The 15040-nt window shown below is 37.1% G+C and overlaps 1 protein-coding gene across 4 annotated transcripts in view; it reads left to right on the plus strand.

The window, feature by feature from the left end:
• Nucleotides 1-15040, plus strand: part of PDE1A (phosphodiesterase 1A) — a 177795-nt gene that overhangs the window by 134608 nt on the left and 28147 nt on the right. For all 4 annotated transcript variants that reach the window (XM_087919854.1, XM_087919853.1, XM_087919852.1 and 1 more), the window contains 5 exons: nt 3728-3794; nt 9926-10042; nt 11648-11788; nt 11983-12083; nt 13708-13833. In XM_087919854.1, the coding sequence (XP_087775980.1) occupies nt 3728-3794; nt 9926-10042; nt 11648-11788; nt 11983-12083; nt 13708-13833 (552 nt within the window). The remainder of the gene's footprint in view (nt 1-3727; nt 3795-9925; nt 10043-11647; nt 11789-11982; nt 12084-13707; nt 13834-15040) is intronic.

Genomic DNA, 15040 nt, shown 5'->3' on the forward strand with positions numbered 1-15040 from the left:
AACGATAATCAAAAAGATTTTTTTAAACAATTACATGAAAAAATAGTGGGATTAGAAAGAAGGAATATTCGTATCTTGGGGACTTCAATGCCATTGTAGACCATCAGAAAGATCAAAGTGGGGGGAGGGGAGGAAAAAGAGAGAATTACCGAAAACATGTGAGGAAATGATGATTGAACTAAATTTGATAGATATGTGGAGAAAATTAAACCCAGAGAAAAAGCAATTTACATTTTATTCCAACCCACACCAATCATGTACACAAATTGATATGGTGTGGATAAATGGTGAGCTAGCAATGAGTTAAAAGAGATTGAAATTTTACCTAACGAATGGGCAGATCATAATCTAATTCAGATTGTGTGGAAAGGTAGGAAAAAGCCAAGGAAAGGGTGGACGCTAAATACACAGCTAATTAAAGAGAAAGATTTAATGAATAGACTTAAGGAGGAATTGGACAACTTTCTAAAAGAAAATAATAATGAGGCAACTATGAAGCAGAATATTTGGGACACAATGAAGGCAGTAATAAAGGGCACAATGATATCATATACTGCCAGGAGAAATAAAGAAAAATGTGCCCAACAAAATAATCTAAATCAAAGAATTAAAGAATTAGAAACGCAGTTACAAAATACTCCAAAGGATTGTAGATTGCAAAACCAGATGATATTAACTAAACACAAATTAAACCTGATTGAACAGGAAGGAATGGTTACAAAGTTGAATATAGCTAGACAGATATTCTTTGAACAGGCTAATAAACCGGGAAGATGGTTGTCCTATAAACTCAAAAAAGAAAAACAGAAAAGATTAATTTACCAATTAATAGATGAAAATGGGGATGCCCAACAGGGAATAGAACAGAAAAAAGAAATTGCACATAAATATTTTGAAGACCTTTATAAAAAGGAAAAGGAAAATGAGGATATGATAAGAAACTATTTGGGTGAAACAAAAGACAAAGTAATTGGAGATGAGATGAAAGAAATGCTAATTAGAGATATTACGTGGTCTGAACTGAAAACAGCAATAGAAAATCAGAAGAACAATAAAACTCCAGAAACTGATGGGATTCCAAGGGAACTCTACAAGGTAATAGGAGAACAAATAGGACCCCTCATGGTGGAAGTATATAATGAGGTTTTACTTGCAGCTAAAATGCCAGATTAATGGAAAGAGACACTGATTTCATTGATTCCGAAAGAAGATCCATGACTCATACAAAACTATAGACCAATTTCTTTGTTAAATACTGATTATAAAATATTTACTACAATTATAACGAATAGACTAAAAAAAATCCTGAATGAATATATACATAAAGATCAAAACAGATTTCTTCCCAATAGACAAATTAGGAACAATTTAAGAATAGTGTTAAATGTTTTGGAATACTACGAAGCCCATCCGGAAAAATAAATAGTCCTTGTATTCTTGGATGCACAGAAGGCCTTTGACAACTTAAATTGGCAATTCCTAATTCAACAAATCTACAATATGAATTTAGGCACTAAATTTGAAAACATTGTGACTTCAATTTACGCCTCACAAAAGGCGAATATTATAATTAACGGAGAATATACGCACTCAATAAAAATAGAGAAAGGAGTTAGGCAGGAATTTCCATTATCTTCCCTGCTCTTCATATTATCTTAGGAAACACTGCTCACGTGAATTAGACAGAACCCAGGAATAAAGGGATTAAGAATTAAGAAAGAAGAATATAAACTGCAGTCATTTGCGGATGGTATGGTCTTTTTCCTAGAGGATCCAACTGAAACAGGTCAAGAAATGTTGAAAGAGCTAGATCAATTTGGGAAAGTTGGAGGACTTAAAATTAACAGGGAAAAAATGAAATTAATAACTAAAAACCTAGCAGAAAAACAGAAATTAGAACTGGAAAAGGCAATGGGACTAAAAGTGGTAAAAAAATTAAATACCTAGGAATCTGGCTGACGGCTCATTGTAAAACTCTAATAGAAAATAATTATAGCAAATTACTACAAACGGTTTAAAAAGACTTAGAGTTATGGGTTAAATTGCAAATCTCCCTATTAGGGAGGATTGCTACAATTAAAATGACCATTCTCCCTAAATTTATTTATTTGTTCCAAACAATACCAATAAAAATACATAAAAAACTACTTTGTGGAACTTAAAAGGATAATCGCAAAATTTATTTGGCAAGGGAAAAAAAATGAGGATAAATTTAAAAGCAATGCAAGATATGAAGAGCAGGAGTGGCATGGCACTCCCAAATTGGGAATTATACCATAGTGCAACCTCTTTACTATGGCTGAAAGAGTGGGTAAACTTGTCAAATAAAAGAATACTATTCCTAGAAGGCCATGACTTACAGAGGGAGTGGCATGCATTTTTATGGGACACAGGAAAAACCAAACAGAATTACTTCCACAGACATATAATTAGAGACTCTTTACTGGCTAATTGGAATAAAATAAAGAAAAAACATTATCTAAAAATCCCAATTTGGATCTCGATGATGGAGGCAATGATACATCCAAATAATTTGGATCTTAACAAGATGATAAAATACAAAGACCTTCTGGATGCACGAGGAACTTTAAAACCCTGGCAAGATCTCCAAGAACAAGGGCTACGAGTAGACCGGTGGGTTTACCTGCAAATTCAAAATAATAAGGATAAGAATAGTTTCGGAATTTACAGTAAGCTACAACAATTAGATAAAATCTTACTAGGTCCAGATAAAAAAAATATAACCAAATTTTATAACCATTTATTAGAGATAGAATTAGAGGAGGAAGTACTCAAAGGCAATATGATAGTTTGGAGTAGGAATATTGGATGTAGCATTACATTATTAGAATGGGAAAAGGTCTGGATCAGGAATAATAAAATCACAAAATCAGCAACATATAAAGAAAATGCCTCTAAAATGTTTTATAGATGGCATGTCTCTCCTTCGAGAATAGCGAAGATGTCTCCTAACATGAATCCAAATTGCTGGAACTGTAAAAAGAAACACGGAATATTCTTTCAGATGTGATGGTCCTGCACTGAAGTCCAACAATATTGTCACAGAATCAAAAAATGGTTGGAGGAAATAATGGTGGAGCAAATTGAATTAAAACCAGAATTCTTCCTATTAGGGATATTTAATAGACAATTCCCTTAAAAAGCCAAATATATAATATTGCACATACTGCAGCCAGATTAGCATTTGCACAGTGTTGGAAACAAGCTGACATTCCAACAGAGGAAATTATTCAGAAAATAGCAACTGTGCAGAGATGGATAAATTGACCCTAGCACTTAAGGATAAAGAATCATCAGAATATTACAAAAGCTGGGAATGTTGGTATGACTGGATAGAACAAAGATAGAAAATATATTAATAAATATTGTTAAACTGTAAAGGAGGTAGTAATTACATATTCGCATTAAGACTTACTTGTAAATATGACACCAATAATGATAACAAATAAGGAACCACAAACTGTTGATAGAGGAATTGCTTGCGTTTATTTGTTTATTTTTTGTGGTTTTGTTTCCCACTTTTTTTCTATGTTGTGTATGTGTTTGTTCGTTATTTTAGTTGTATATTTAATAAAGTTTTTTTTTTAAGTGTTCTCTATATATTATGTCTGCTTTCATGACACTTAATAGGAACTGCTCCCAGAGAATAAAGACCATTTTAACTGTGAAGTCCTGTAATGCCTTATTTCATATTTCTTTCTTATAGAATGTATCGAAGAACATCTAGCCTGATTGGTTTGGCTTATCCAGATGAAGTAATAGCAACTTTTAAGGTTAGTTCAGTTCAGCTTCTGTACAAAATACACTCCATATCTCAATAAATTTATTGGGAGAAATAGGAATCAGATTTTTCCCCTTCCTATATAAATTGCATGGAAAACAATGTTCAAGTTCTTAATCTGGTTTCATAAGGAAATAGTTATAACATTGGCATTTCTATATTTACTTTAGTTTTGCTGCAAACACAGCTATTATTCTGCATGTTTATCCATTTCATAATGGTTATAGTGAATTATCTGATTTCAGCTGTTGCTAGAAACAAACATGGCTAACAGTCATCTCAGCAATATGATTAGTTCACATTAAATTTGGACCATGTACCTACTTAGACCATGAAAAGAAAGTAAAGTAATTCTTGTCTGGATTAATAGCAATAGCACTTAGAATTATATACTGCTTCACAGTGCTTTACAGCTCTCTCTAAGCAGTTTACAGAGTCAGCAAATTGCCCCCAACAATTTGGGTCCTCATCATTCATAATCAAATGAAATCAAGTTCATTATAGCCCTAAGGCTAGAATATCATATAAAATTATTGCATATATGTGTGTATGTGTGTGTGTGGCAGATAAACAAAGTGTAATAGAATCTAAAATAATTTAAGAACAAAGATAGTAAAATAAATCCAAATAAAATACTATTATAAGAAGTTGGTTTCAAATCTAAATAATGGTACTGCTGGGATTCACATTTTTTTACTACCAGTTCTGAGGGCGTAGCTTGGTGGGCATGGCAGGGGAAATGATACTGTAAAATCTCCAGTCAGAGATGGCATTTACCGGTTCTCTGAACTACTCAAAATTTCCGCTACTGGTTCTCCACCTCTGTTCTGTTGCTGCACAGCATTTTGGAACCATCAGTATGTCTCTAATAAACTTATTTTGGACAGTTTCAATAATATTAAGCTTTGCAGAGGAGCCAATTTGGAAGCAGTAAAGAAGCTGAGAGGCTATCTTAGCTCGAAAGACCGTGCAGACTGCAACAGCATTCATTATTTTGATAGATATTCCTGCATCCAATTTACCTATTGAATAATAACATCTTACAAAAGCCATGCAAGTAGGCTGTGCAACACTTGCTAGATAAGGAAGCAAGAAATTGCACTCCAAAGTATTTATAGGTGTGCACTTTTTCATCTGGAGTCCCATTTATTTTCCATTAGTGACTTTCATGATAATGCCAGGTAAAATAAGATTTTGGTTTTCTAATAATTTATTGATAGCATTTGTCCTACGCAAAATAAAGCTAATGTCCTATGTGCTTCAATTCCTCCTATGAAATAGACACAATAACAACATCAGCAGCATACAATAGCCCTGGAATTGCACAATCAGCCAGAGTGATTGGATAATGGGCTGAAAGAGCAAGCATTTTAATTATTGGATTTAGATATAAATTGAAAGTAATGAAGCTTATATATAACTTTATCTTACACATCTACATGTTAGGATTGCTTTAGATAAATGTCCCCAAGGAACACATCTAATTTTCAGGATTAATCAAAACATTTCCATTTAACTACATATATGGCAATTCCCAAAAGACTGTGATTGTGATGCTTTTTCTTTTTAATTGCAAGGTCATTTAGACATTATTTCAGCAATAAGGCTTTTCTGATTTGAAAGTTATTGCTTTAAGTGCTCATTACTGTTATGATTAACATTCTGGATTAGAATTCATTTGCAGAGATGGAGGTTCATTGTGTTTCTACTGTTTCCTTCTCCATTAACTAAACTTTTGTCCAAGTCATAACTTCTGCACCAAAAATGCTAAGGGTTCTCAAATAGAAGAAAAAAAAAACCCAGCAGTAATGGGATTCAGCCAGTTCACACTGGTTCGGGTGAACTGGTTGTTTAATTAACACACTCACACACACACACACACACACCGCTATCAAAGTGGATCCTGGGCACTGTGCTGCGATGGAGAAACGGGCAACTGGGATGAGGAAAGAGAAGGCCGCTTTCCTTCTTTCTTCTCTTGTTCCTCTTCTTTCCCTCATGCCAGCCATTCTATTGCCTGCTTCTCCATTGCAGCCCAGCACCCAGGATCCACTTTGACAGCAGGGGGGAGTTTTACTTTAACAACCGGTTCGCCCAGGATTATGTTGGCCGTCGCAGGAGGCTCATCCCACATATGTGGTGGAGATGGAGGAAGTGTATGGGCCATGCCTCCTATGGCAGCCAACCTGACCTTGGACGAACCGGTTGTTAAATTAATTGAATCCTACCACTGCCCAACAGGCCCTGCAAATCTATTTATTTATTTTATTTTATTATTTATTTGTGTCAATTGCTTACAAGATAATAGGTATAAGTAAAAACATAGTTGTGAATACATGGATACATATAAGAAAAATAAAAAAAATAAAAAGAAACAATAGGACAGGGATGGTAGGCACATTGGTGCGCTTATGCACGCCCCCTACAGACCTCTTAGGAAAGGGGTGAGGTCAATAGTAGACAGTCTAAGGTTAAAGTTTTTGAGGTTTGGGGAAGAAACCACAGAGTCAGGTAGAGTATTCCAAACATTGACCACTCTGTTGCTGAAGTCATATTTCCTGCAATCAAGTTGGTGGGATTAACCTTGAGTTTGTATCTATTGTTTGCTCTTGTATTGTTATGGTTGAAGCTGAAGTATTCATTGACAGGTAGGAAATTGCAATGTATGATTTTATATACTATACTTAGATTGGACCAAAGGTGGCGTAGTTCTAGGTTTTCTAGGTCTAGAATTTCGAGTCTGATGGCATAAGATATTCTGCAACAAGTAGAGGAATGGAGAACTCTTCTTGTGAAATATTTCTGGACTTTCTCAACTGTACTAATATCAGATATGTAATGTGGGTTCCAGACTGATGAGCTGTATTCGAGTATTGATCTAGCAAATGTTTTGTATGCTCTAGTTATTCGTATAATATTACCAGAGAAAAAGCTACGTAAGATTAGGTTAACAACTCTTAACACCTTTTTGGTTACGTAGTTACAGTGGACTCTAGCACTTAGGTCATTAGAGATGAGTACTCCAAGATCCTTGACAGAGTTTGGATCGTCAACAAGGTCTTGACTATTCAGCCTGTATTTTATTTTCTGATTTTTTTTGCCAATATATAGGACAGTGCATTTATTAGTTGAGATTTGAAGTTGACATTTGTTTGACCATTCTAATACATAGTCAAAGTCTTTTTGAAGGGTAGCAGTATTGTCTGTGGTGTTGAATAGCTTTACATCATCAGCAAAGAGAACGCAGTTGCTCTTGATTTGATCACAGAGGTCATGTATGTAGAATATGAAGAGAGTTGGTCCTAGAACACTGCCTTGGGGGACACCACTGTTGACAGGTACAGAATTTGATAGGATGCTCCCAATTTTGACCATTTGTTGTCTATTTGACAAGAATGCTTCTATCCAGTTATGCAGGTGTCCAGAGATACCGTAAGATTTTAATTTTAGGAGTAGTTTGTTGTGTACCACTGAATCAAAGGCTTTACATAAGTCTATGTAGATTGCGTCTCTTGCTTTGCCCTGATCGAGTTGTGTAGTCCATATGTTTTTGCCGTGTAAGAGTTGCAGATTACATGATAGTTTTTTCCTGAAACCAAATTGTTTATTAGAGAGTAGGTTGTTTGTTTCTAAGTGGAGGAGGATGGATTGGTTAATAACTGATTCCATGACTTTACAGGTGATGCAGCATAAAGAGATTGGTCTGTAATTTTCAACTAGGCTGGGGTCTCCCTTTTTGAAGATGGGGATAACCGTGGCTTGTGACCATAGTTTTGGCAAGGAGTTGGTCCTGAAAGATTTTTCAAAGATTATGCTTAGAGGTTCAGCTATGGCAGTGGGTAGCTTTTTTAAGAAGTAGGCACATATTCCATCCGGTCCAATAGATAAAGATGGTTTTAGTTTGCGTAGTGCTTTTTCAACATTGTCTTCTGTAAAATTGGTGTGTATTAGATCATTGTAGTTGTCTGTGGTTCGACTAGGAAATACTGGGCATGATCCATTGCTCTTTACAAATACTGAGCCAAAGAATGTGTTAAAGAGGTTGGCTTTAATAGTGTCATCGTTGCAGTCCTTACCATTAGGTCCTTTCAGGGGTGGGATGGACCTTGAGTCTTTTAGTTTGTTGTTTACAAAATTGTAGAAAGCATGGGTGGAATTGGTACGTAGAAGGTTTTTTTTTGTTTAATGTGATAATTGGTGCATTCACTTTTTATCTAGTGGCATAAATTTTTGTTTCAGCTTTTGAAGTTGGCAACGTGACCAGATTTGTTTTTCCACCAAAGTGATTTCTTTTTGGATTGAAGCTTCCTTATTGTTATGGGTAATTTGTTTTTTCTGGTTTTGGGAGTTGTTAATGGTACATATACCGTGTTTCTCATATAATAAGGCCGGGCCTTATTTTTTTTTGAGCCCCGAAAAAATGGCTAGGCCATCAGATGGGTGGGTAGCGACAGCTTGGATGTTGACCTCGGCGCTGGTGGGGCACTTCGTATCGGGGTCAATGCAAGCAGCACCATATCCGGATGTGCAACAAAAGTACTTCCTAACGGAAGCCCCCACCACCATTCCCCCCCATTTCGCATGTTTTAATATAGGCCTTAATTTGGGGGAGGAGCTTAATTTCATTTCATGACTATGAAACATGCTGGGACTTCCTATTGTGGGAGGCCGTATTGTTGGAGAAACAGGGTAATTTGATGACTCTTTTGAGTTCAAGTAAAAATATGTTGTAATGGTCTTCTACATTATTGCATCCAGAGAATAGAAATTGCCAATCAAGGGATGAGAGATCATTGTTTATAAGATCATAGTTGCCTTTTTTGAAGTTATAATTGAGGATTCCGTCGTTGTGATGATTTTTGCAATGAAGAAGGGGTCTCCTGTGAGAACTGCTGCTTGTTAGACTGCACATGTGTTCAGCAGTGAGAAGAAGCTGGAAAACAGGGGAGCCAGGCTCCTATAGATATATAATTGGTCTCAACATCATATACTACTAATCATCTTTCTTTTCAGTGCTTATATGGCTGAAACAGCATTGGCCATACATAAGAAGGAAATGCTATCTCCTGAGCAAAAACACCTGGGTGGGGAAGGAAACCTTTGGAAATGGCCTAATAGCAGCTGAATATATTGTCACAGAAGGGTGATTGGCTTTTTATTGCAGGTCCCATGTAGAGGCAAGACAGAATTATATCTTCTTCTGTGAAGCAAGTAACTCAGTGAATAATATAAAATAGAATATCGGTAGTCTTTGACTTTTGACAATAATCAAGCCCAGAATTTCTGTTACTAAGTGAGATAGGATAGTTGTTAAGTTACTTTTGCCCTACTTTATGACTTTTTGCCACAGTTGTTAAGTGAATCTGGCTTCCCCATTGACTTTGCTCCCCAAAGAGTCTCAAAATGTGATCATATGACCTCAGGACATTGTAACCGTCATAAATATAAACCAGTTGCCAAGTGTCTGAATTTTCTTGTTGAGGATGCTGCAATGGTTGTAAGGGTGAAAAATGGTCATAAGTCACTTTTTTAGTGCCATTGTAACTTTGAATAGTCACTAAATGAACTTGTAAATTGAGGACTCCCCAAAAAAGTCTGAAGAAAAATTCCCCACCCCGTTTTCCTACCGATCGATCATTATTTGGGATCGCAGGACACCATCTCCAGCTCCATTCTCAGGAGGAGAGAGAGAGAGAGAGAGAGACTTTTGGCTTCATGCAAGGAAAGCAGCAGAAGTCTTTCTTTCTCTCCCCCAAATTCCACCAGAAATGAGTCTTTGCTGGCACAGCGTCTTATGAGGATTACCTGTATAATCAGGCTTAAGCATTTCTAGATTTTTAAAGGAGGATATTTTAATAGCCAATTAATGAATACTTACTGAATGCAAAAGGCTTAGGTGTACCAAAATCATACCAACTCTCTCTCTCTCTTGTGCATGTGTACAAACCATTAAGTAGATTGGTGATACACACACACACACACACACACATACACAAAAATTGCTGAAATAGCACTTTGTATAATCTAATAATATTTAAGCAAATTATGAAACTATCTGAAAAATATTATATGGAAAAAAAATCTAAAAATCCATAAGCATCTTTCCTCTTCCTTATTTTTTAGGCTGTTGACAAATGGTCATTTGATGTATTTTCCTTAAATGAAGCAAGTGGAGGCCACAGTCTGAAATTTATGATGCATGAATTGTTTACTAGATATGATTTATTGAGCCGTTTCAAGGTGAGAAGCTTTCTCTACAAATACATATTTAAAAAACAAAGTGTACCTGGTCTTTCTTACTTCCTCAATAGCCTTGGTAAGTGGACATTCCCCACCTGTCTTCCCCTTCCCTCTCATATGCCTCTCTGGCAGATTTGAAGACACATAGCAATCAATAAGAGAAAAGGAAGTCCATAAGTAGTGATGTGCATTTGCAATACATTCTCAAATAAGAAAAGAAGTTAGTAATAGCACTTAGACTTATATACCACTTTATAGAGCTTTACAGCCCTCTTTAAGCAGTTTACAGAGTCGGCATATTGCCCCAACAATCTGGCTCCTCATTTAACTCACCCCGGAAGGATGGAAGGCTGAGTCAACCTTGAGCCTGGTGGGATTCAATCTGCCAAATTGCAGGCAGCCAGCAGTCAGCAGAAGTAGCCTGCAGTACTACACTCTAACCACTGCGCCACTGAGGCTCTTAGTTAATATGCATTCCATATGATTGCTTGCAATAGGTGGAATAATTTCTAAAATGATCAAATAGCGCAGAAAGAATGGTGAACCTGCTCCATCTATGCTATGCTTCTGGGCTGTCTTGCTAAGATGAACTTGGGGAGTGTAGCCTTGCCTATGTATCATGCAAGTTCAGCTGTCATGAGAACGAAGGAGCAGAATAGACACAAGTCAGCATCCAACATCTTCATGTGTGAGAAAGCTTATGAATGAATCAGCTCTAACATTGTCATGAAACAGAACCTGACAAAGAGCAGCATCTCTTAGTCCCCTTTCAGGTGCTAAGGTCCAATGATGGGTCAGTGCCTTGAATAAGAAGCTATGGTGGAAGCAAAGGATGGGAGGCAGCATTTTAAAAGGCCAAAGGCCAGGACTTTAGACTGTAGAAATGATTGGGGAGGGCTCTCCTCAGTAGTTAATTCAAGTGAAGTTCTGTAGGCTTTATCTTAGATAACAACACTTACTGTCTCCTCCTGTTCTTGTCAGGAAGATTATTTTTGTAGTTTTTGAAAGCCCAGCTGGAACTCTTTGGCACTCTATAATGATTGCATAAAATCATGACTGGTTTATTTCTAGCTTGTTCCATTCCAAAAGCTTGGGAACAAAGATATGGTTCTCTGCCTGTTTGGTGTGGTTTGGGTTTAAGCTATGGTATTGGTGTGTTTATTTGTTTATGATACAAGGGAAACATTGTTTTTTTAGTATAATTTGGCCATTGGAGGAAGAAGAAAGGGATTGCCTTTGCATCCAGGTGACTCAACCAGTTACCCTAATTCTTGTTTCCTTTGTCAGGAGACAAAGATAGAGATAATGTGAGAAAAAGATAGTGAGGTGACTCACTTCAGTTTAGCATAATGGCTTGAAAGTGATAGAACTTGGCCATTGGGAACTGGAAATATTCGCATTCCTGTTTCATCGGGGCAAGTGCAAAGTTGTCTTCAGACTATTCATGTACTTCTTCTTTTTTTTCTGGTGACATTTGGAGGCTGGACTGGCAAAATCGATTATGGATGAAACCTTTGTACCTGCATATTTTGCAGACATGTTGATCTTGGATATTCCTCCTTCTCCCCCATCTTTATTTTGCTTTTTGTTTTTTGACTGTTTCAGATTCCTGTTCCAAGTCTTATTTCATTTGGAGAAGCTTTGGAAATTGGCTACAGCAAGTATAAAAATCCATACCACAACTTGATCCATGCTGCTGATGTTACCCACACTGTACATTGCATCATGCTTCTGACTGGGATCATGGTAAGGGCAAAAGCTACAGTGTTAAGGTTCCTTTCTGGGAATATTGCTAAGAATGTGAAGAAGAAAAAAACCTATACAAGAGTAAGCTGTAATGCTCCCTTGAAGAAATTTAGGATTGTGCAAAACCTTAAATCTTAATTGGCAAGGGTGAACTATTTGTATTACAGATGATGGGTTTTGTTTTTCTTGATTAGCACTGGCTCACTGAACTGGAAATATTAGCCATGATTTTTGCAGCTGCAGTTCATGACTATGAACATACTGGGACTACAAACAATTTCCACATTCAGACCAGGTAAGCACGATGCTTATTAATTGCAGCAAAACTCTGATCTAGGAGCAGTCTGCCAAAGGATGGATTTGTAGAAGATTTACAGGTGAAGCATACTTACGTTAGTAATGCCAACAGCACACCGCACAAGCCTCTCTTACAACAGTTGCTGAGTTTTCAGAAGACAAAAAGAGTACTGAGTAAGAGCAAGAAGCAAAAAGAGACAAAGTAAATGGAGGGAATTAGCTACTGAGACAAAATAAATTGAGAGGATTGGTTATTAAGTACTTCAGATCTGCACGGTTCACAAAGAGAACAATTATTCTGGGTTTCTGAATGGAGTTGTCTGCCTCACTTAAGAGTGGCTTCCCATAATGGGTGGCTTATTTTTTTTTCCACGTAGTTACATTCTACCATTCCTCCCAGGGACCCATGCAGCAATCCTTGAAATAGGCTAACAAGGCAAAGAGAATGTGACTACATGTAGTCCTCAACTTACGAACACAACTGAGCCCCAGATTTCTGTCATTAAGGGAGTAACCCGGTTGGGAAGTGATATTGAGTTGGCCACGCCCACCCAGTCACATGACCACCAAGCCATGCCCACCACCTAAGCCACGCCCACAGAACCGGTTGTTAAACAATTTGAATCCCACCCCTGCTTCCCATGTTTCTAAATCCTGATCCTCAGCTGAAGAGCCAGCACCTCTGAAAACTGCACCATTCTGGACAAAATTAAGGGATAATATTTTAATATCTTCTGGCTACTTAGTGTTTTGAAACTTTTTTCTTTTGCAAGAAAAAAAAAACAGGGAAAAAAGGGGCAGGCACAGGACACTCTGAAGAGAACTATATCTGAATGAACCAGCAAGAACCAGCAGCTCTCTCTCCCTCTCTCTCCCCCTCCCTCTCCTTCTCTCCCCTCTCCCTCTCCCTCTCTCCCCCCTCGCTCCGTCCCCTTCTCCCTGTCTCTTCCCCCCATCCTTCCCCCCTGCCCCTGTCTCTTCCCCTTCCATCCCTCCCCCCTCTTTCCCTCCCTCCCTGCCTCCCTTCCCCTCCCCCTCCCCCTCCCTCCCACATCCCTCCCTCCCTCTCCCTCCCTTATATCTAAAATATATAAAACTAAATAAGAATCAGAAAAACAGAAAGGGACAGAGAGAAGGAGCAGATATGACAGAATCATTCATTTGCCAAGAAATAATATACACAGAAGAATTCTATTACTCCTTTGAAGAAATAATAATAAAATCTCTTTCATTATATCATCTCTGTTTATTGTATGTTTGGATCATACCTCTATGTCTACGAAGCATCTAATTGTTAACACTTCCACTGCCTGTGATATTATGGACCTCTGCAAAATAGATTCAATCTAATGTTCTTATCAGGGGAGATGGTCCTATTCAATCTATGTATTTGAATGAAAATGGAAGAAAGAAATAATACCATTTTGCCACCTACTGTAATAGCTTCGTTATAATATAGAAGCCCTACAGGAGCCAGAGTCTGTAGTCTCACATCCAACGGGCAAAGTTTTCATTTGGTTTCATTGCCACCAGCCATATTTCCACTTAACTAAGAGAACAGATGGATAATACTGTAGACAGGTTGTGAACTTCTGGCTTATTAGTTCCCTCTCTGCATTTAGGTCAGACGTTGCTATTCTGTACAATGATCGCTCTGTTCTTGAAAACCACCATGTTAGTGCTGCTTATAAGATTATGCAAGAAGAGGAAATGAATATTCTGGTGAATCTAACAAAAGATGAATGGAGGTAAGATTGATATCCTGATTAAGAACATCATTCATTCATCATTCATAACAATCAGAAATCTAGTACTTATTGACTGACTACTATGTCTTTATCAAAGCATGATATTATATCTTCTAAGGTTGATGATCTGTATCATGTGGACATTTTTAAACGTCCTACCACTGCTGTTTTTCAATAAACGAGTTACTCAGATGAGACGAGAGGCAATCAAAATAAGTTTAGTATTGTCTGGGATATAGTATTTGTTTGGTGAACTACTGTGACAAAAAGAAATCAGGATTCTGGTAGCATCTTTTCCAACTAATAAATTTCATTATTGTTTTTTTTTAAATATATATTTATTAAAATAAATTAATAAAAATAGTTAATCAAAAAAGTTGCTACTAGGTTCCTGATTTTGATAGCAGCTTTTAGGACTAATAAATTCTTACATTTTCTCTTACAAGTCCTACCGCCTGAATTCTAGTCTCAACTAAGGTAGCAGTCCAGCTAGTATCCTTGGGCTAGTTACACACTCTCTCTCAGCCCTAGAAAGAAGAAGGCAAGGGCGAACTACTTCCAAAATCTTGCCAAAAACTTCAAGGCCTTCTCCAAGTAGTTGCCAGAAGTCAACACTGATTAAAATGGGCCTAAAGAAAACTTACTTTTAAGGCATAAGCCTTCATATGCTTATGCTCACTTCATCAGATACATAATGTGACTTGACTTAGGTGGAATTATGAGACATAGAGAGGGAAAGAGAAAGAGAAAGAGGAAAACAAGGTAGTGAAGGTTTAGCTAGAACATTCATTCATTCGTTCAAATTTATTACAGCTGCCCAACTCCCATGGACTCTGGGTAGTGTGCAAAATTTAAAATGTGATCCAAACGTCATCTTTCTTGAAATGGCCATTGATTTGCTTCTTAGGAGCGCATAAAGTGACATAACCCTAATAATTACCTCGATGTTATTTCTCCCTGCTTGCATTTGGTATCATCCGCTGCTTCAACAGGGGCAGGATTATGGATTTTCAGGTGGACTTAACTGAATCTGGCTAACTAGCCATCTGTCAAACACTGGTTGATATTTGTTGTTGTTGTTAATCATGAAGTTGTGTCCAATCCATCGCAACCCCATGGACAATGTTCCTCCAGGCCTTGTAACTTTTCTTTATTATATAATGTTCCTTCGAAATCTCTCTGATATTTATAATTGAATGTAAAAATA

The sequence above is a fragment of the Pseudonaja textilis genome, chromosome 1, assembly GCF_049901715.1.
Source record: "Pseudonaja textilis isolate UNSWEBS1 chromosome 1, rPseTex1.2, whole genome shotgun sequence".
NCBI lineage: Eukaryota > Metazoa > Chordata > Lepidosauria > Squamata > Elapidae > Pseudonaja > Pseudonaja textilis.